This window comes from Tarenaya hassleriana, unplaced genomic scaffold, assembly GCF_000463585.1.
Source record: "Tarenaya hassleriana unplaced genomic scaffold, ASM46358v1 Cleome54, whole genome shotgun sequence".
Classification (NCBI taxonomy): Eukaryota; Viridiplantae; Streptophyta; class Magnoliopsida; order Brassicales; family Cleomaceae; genus Tarenaya; species Tarenaya hassleriana.
Window position 1 is genome coordinate 643836 of NW_010968045.1, and position 5760 is coordinate 649595.

Below are 5760 nucleotides of genomic sequence, written 5' to 3' on the forward strand. Positions count from 1 at the left end.
ATTTTTTAAAAAAATATATTAATGAATATAATGGGTCAAAACCCGTCCCTATACATATTTTCTTATACTACGATTTGGATAGGAAGATTATCATAAGATTTGAAATTGAAGGAATTTCACGTTCATGAGATTAGATTTTGTGATGAAATTGGTGATTATTTTATTAAAAAAATATCTATATATATATGTTTGAATATACTCAAATGGTACAAATGTTTTTACAGATTAAGAGTTTTTTTGTTGTTGTTGTTTCCCATTTTTTTAATCGTACTAGTATAGGAATTTACTTATAAATTACAAATATTTAATTGAATATTAGATATGAAGCCTCGCCTTGTTTACAATTTGGTCTGCATGTATGTGTATATTGTTATAAATAAAATATATTTACGGTGGAGTCCACCGACCGTATACGTGAAAAATAATTTCGGGATTTCTATAAATAGGTCATTTGAGTTTCTCCATTTGTACACTTTCAAGAGAGAGATTAATAAGAAATAAACTTATTCTCTATTCTCCTAAATATAGTTTTCGGTTTATAGTTAACGATCTAATATCCAGATCGTTAATATTTCTTCCGATTTCATAATATATATATATATTGGTTAAAGTATGTGTATGTATTATATATATATATATATATATTAATATATATATATATATATTGTTAGTAATATTATTATAATTTTTTAATACTTTTAAAATAGTTTTATTATTTATTATTATTAAATATTATATGCGGTTCATGATGTGATATATGATTAGGATAAAATTATTAACCCGTGAGATTTTGATATAGTCAATTTTGTATTTAGGGGTATATTTATTAGTTTTTTAAAATTATAATTATTTTATTATTATATATCATAAATACATAATTTTAATAGAATAAAAAATAAAATAAGATTTAAATTGACGACGAGGAAAAATGTGGGAATTTTTTTTAAAAGTTCTACGACCAATTATGGGCCTATCCACGACTTCGCCCATCACGGTCCAAACCCGCATTATAGGTAGGATAGTTTCCTTTTCTGTTTTGGGAAAGTAGGAATAATATTAAATGAATATGAAATATAATCGATTTTATATTCTAATATATACTGTTTAGTGAGATTTGATATCAATTCCGATAAATTCAACTTTATTTAAAAAATGAATTATTGACATTTTTGGCGAGAGGATATTTTTCTTTAAATAAGTTTTTTTGATGATTATTATTAAACTACGAATAATCAAACTTCTTATTGATTTATATTTAGGAGTGTCATTCTGGTTGGTCCGGCCCAAATCTGCACTCGGCCCAAGGATTTCGAGTTCAAGCTCTGACCGGCCCATTTTTTTTCGGGTTTATATCACCAAACCCAAAGCCTGGTCCTATAGATCTTGAGTTCGGATCACAGCGGGTTGAGACGGACCAATCCACACAATTTTCTTTGTAAATATATTTTTTTTCTTAAGATTTTTTTTTAAAAAAAAAACTATCGGGTTTTTCGGACCAGTCCGAATCGAGTCCGACCCGAAAACCCCAAAATTTTCGGACCTAAATATCTCAGCCCGAAACCCGTTATTTTTCGGAGTGGATTTTGAACCTCGGACCAAAATTGACACCCATTTTCATATTCGACCAATACACATATTTAAATATATATAAAAATAGAAACAAATCCTAAAAGATAGCAACAAAAATAGAGATAAAACCGTATATTAGTATATTAGATTCTGATCAGTGCATAAACAAACCAATCTGAATCTCGGATACTAACAATTACGCCAAATTTTCTATCATGATCATATTAAATGTCCAAGCTTTTATAGCATCAAATATTCAATATATAATTCCTCAACTGGAAGATTTATGTGCTTGTCAATCTTTTTGTGTTGAATTTGGACACTTGCCATAAATCAATAATTAATTGAATATTAAAAGTTTTTTTTACCCTAAAAGCCAAAAAAAAAAGAAAATAAAAAATCCCTATATAAAAGGACAGCAAATGAAAATAAAAAATAAATGAAAAATAAATCAAAATGAAGATATTTACTTTCGTTCTCATTTTCATCTCCATCTTTGTTTCAAGTTCATCCGCTAATAATACAGATTCCACCTACGAGATTCTTCTCGCGTGTTTCACCAAATACACGGGACAATCGGCGGGAAGCCTCTCCGACGTCGTTTTGCCACGTGGCAGCTCCTCCTTCGCCCCAGCTCTGAACGCTTACATCAGAAACGCCCGCTTCAATACCTCTACGTCACTAAAACCGACGGTTCTGATCCTGCCACGTGTTTACCCCCACGTCCAGGCCGCCGTCGTCTGCGCCAGAACCCTAAATCTCCGGCTGAAGATCCGAAGCGGCGGTCACGACTACGACGGCCTCTCCTACACCTCCGCCGCGCCTTTCGTCGTCCTCGATCTCTCTAACCTCCGGAATATCACCGTAGACGCGGCGGAGGACGGTGGATCGGCCTGGGTGGAGGCCGGAGCCACGATCGGAGAGCTATACTACCAGATCTGGAAGAAGAGCGAGATCCATGGCTTCCCCGCCGGAGTCTGTCCCACCGTCGGCATCGGAGGTCATATCTCCGGCGGAGGATACGGGAACATGATCCGGAGATTCGGATTGACGGTCGATTACGTCGTCGACGCCAGAATCGTCTCCGTAGACGGACGGATCCTCGACCGGAAAGCGATGGGAGAGGATCTCTTCTGGGCGATCCGCGGCGGCGGTGGCGGAAGCTTCGCCGTCGTCCTGGCGTTCAAAATAAAGCTCGTGACGGTGCCGAGGACCGTAACCGTCTTCAGGGTCGTAGCGTCCAATGACGAAAATGCCCTCAACATGGCCTATAAATGGCAATTCGTGGCGCCAAGGACTGACACGCGTCTCTTTATGAGGCTACTGTTAGCGTCGGTGACGGAGAATAAGACACAGACGGTGCAAGTTAGCGTAAGAGGATTGTTCTTGGGAAATGCAAACGACGTCGTTTCGTTGCTCACAAAGGAATTCCCCGAACTCGGTTTAAAGCACGAGAATTGTACGGAGATGACGTGGATCCAATCGGTTTTATGGTGGGATAACCACAAAGACGTGAAAACCGCTAAACCGGAAATTCTTCTCGATAGAGAACCCGGTTCAGCGAAATATCTCAAGAGAAAATCGGATTACATGGAAACCGAGATGACAAAAACCGAATTATACCGGTTATTCCAGAAATTGAAGACGGTAGAAAGAACCGGTTTGGTTTTGAATCCGTACGGAGGGAAAATGAACGAGACATCAACGACGGAAACTCCATTCCCGCACAGGCAAAAGCTATACAAGATTCAGCATTCTACGACATGGAACGAGCCAGGGACCGAACCCGAACGTCGGTTCTTGAGATATTGCCGATCGGTTCACGAGTATATGACGCCGTTCGTGTCGAAAAACCCGAGGAGCGCGTATTTTAACTATAGGGATATCGATATCGGGGTTAATAATCACGGGAATGATAGTTATCGGGAGGGAGAAATTTACGGGAAAATGTATTTCGGAGAGAATTTCGACCGGTTGGTACGAGTGAAAACCGAAGTGGATCCGGGGAATTTCTTCAGAAACGAGCAGAGTATACCGACTTTGCCTCGGTAGATATATTTTGAATTTGGTTATACATATACATATAGAAACCCAAACTCTCTTGATGCATGTTTCTAAAATTATATATATATATATATATACACATATATATATATATATATCATACAATAAACTTAATTTTCAGGCCTTTTATTTGTGGGCTCTGACTCTATTGGGTTTTTTCATGTTATTAAATACGGGCGGCCATTTTGGTACGGTTTTTCGAAATCCATTCGTACCGAAAAACTCGTCATTTTCGAATCGAATCATCTAAAAATATCGAACGGTAATATTTTACGTTAATTATTTTTTTTATAATCGAATTGAACCGAACCAAATTTTAAAAAAAAATTGTAAGAAAATATATATATTTCTTAATAATACTCGTATTGAACCGAATCAAATATAAGATAATAACTGTTTAGTATATATTTTTATAGAACCGAATGACGAGAACTGAATATCAAAACCTACACCCTTAGTTAAAAATATTATTATCCCTGAAAAATATATGTCTAAGAAAGTGGTCCGTATGTATATGTGTGTGTATATATATAATACATATTTATAGAATCATCATTTGGAAATTGTACTAAATTGAACCAGCATTCCATCTTGCAAGTATATTTTTAAAAAACATGAAAAAAAAGAAGCATTTTCACAGCTTGAAATAATGTTTTTGATGTTTGAAACATATAATATAAACAAAAATAAATATATTTATTTAATGAATATTGACATAAGTTTTCAAAATAATATATATATAAGCTATGGAAATTAAGAGGGTAAGTCAACCAGACATAACAGCCGTTGGGAAGACACTGCTTTACAAAATAGTAATTGATGCCTTTAAGATTCTCTTTCTTTATGAATATATTTCAAGTCAAGCTTAATATTTTTATATAAATATATACACATATTAGATATATATATATATACATATATCATAAAATATTTCAGTTGTTTAAAAAATCAAAATACATACAATCTTCGGATTAGTCTAAGTTTGACTTGTTGGGATGTTTTCTTCGAGAAATTAGGTACACTATTCCGTATGGATGGTCCATTCGGGTTTCGGTTCGGGTTTGGTTCGGTTATATTCGGGTTCGGTTATTTCGGTTATAGAAAAACTATAACCATTCGGTTTTTATATAAATTCCGGTTCGGTTCGGATTTGATTCGGTTTTGGTAAAAAGTTCAATTTTCCAAAGAAAATGTCGGTTATTCTCTCGGTTTTTCTGGTTATTTTTTATTCGGTTCGATTCGGTTCGGTTTCGATTTCAGTTTTTCGGATTTAAGGAAATCATAACCGTTCGGTTTTGATGTCGGGTTCGGTTCGGATACGGTTATGTCTTATTCGGTTCGATTCGACTCGATTATACGGTTAAGATATATTTTTTTTATAGAAAATGTCGGAAATTTTTTCTAGAGATTTAAAGTACAAACGTATTATTAGATAGATTTTTAAAAAATAAAAAAATAAAAATTTCAATGTCATTATTTGAATAAGAGAGAAAATGTTGACTAAGCCATATATATGGATATGGATTTTCAAAACTTATAAAAAGGAAAACATAAAGGGGAATGAAAGTACATTTAACTCTCCTTAATGTAATGATTAAGTTCTTAACACAATAGTTCATTACAATTAAGAAAGAGCATCCATATGTACAGTAATGTTTATGTAATGTGTAGTAATTTTTATTACAAAAAATTAAAATCATAAATATTTTTGTTACTATCTCTTTTTCTAATGAGATATCCTTTCACATACATGCATGTACAAATATAGAATAAACAAGGGAGCCTTATTTAGGTGGAATAAAAATCTATAATTTTTATCTGACTTTTAATCAAAATAATCTTTTAATTTGTGAATACCAAAATTGGCATAATAATAATAATAATACCAATATGACGTATGTTTAAATATGTATATCCATAATAATAACAATAGGTATATATTTCATTTTTTATAGCAGAAAATTGTTATAAATCTAATAAAATTCTGTCACCATTTGCATGTAAAAACTGATAATATTTTTTTAAAGTTGATGATGAAACTTTAGTGTTGAATATTGTGACATGACCAAAGGGAAAATAATTCGGTTCACATATATATATATATATATATATATATATATATATATA

At 33.3% G+C, this 5760-nt stretch overlaps 1 protein-coding gene across 1 annotated transcript; it reads left to right on the plus strand.

Moving 5' to 3' along the window:
* The first annotated feature begins 1954 nt into the window (after positions 1-1954).
* On the plus strand, positions 1955-3745 carry LOC104798587 (reticuline oxidase-like protein). Its single transcript, XM_010520744.2, has one exon. The coding sequence runs from the start codon at positions 2026-2028 to the stop codon at positions 3619-3621; it is 1596 nt and encodes a 531-aa protein (XP_010519046.1). The 5' UTR covers positions 1955-2025; the 3' UTR covers positions 3622-3745.
* The last annotated feature ends 2015 nt before the right edge of the window (positions 3746-5760 follow it).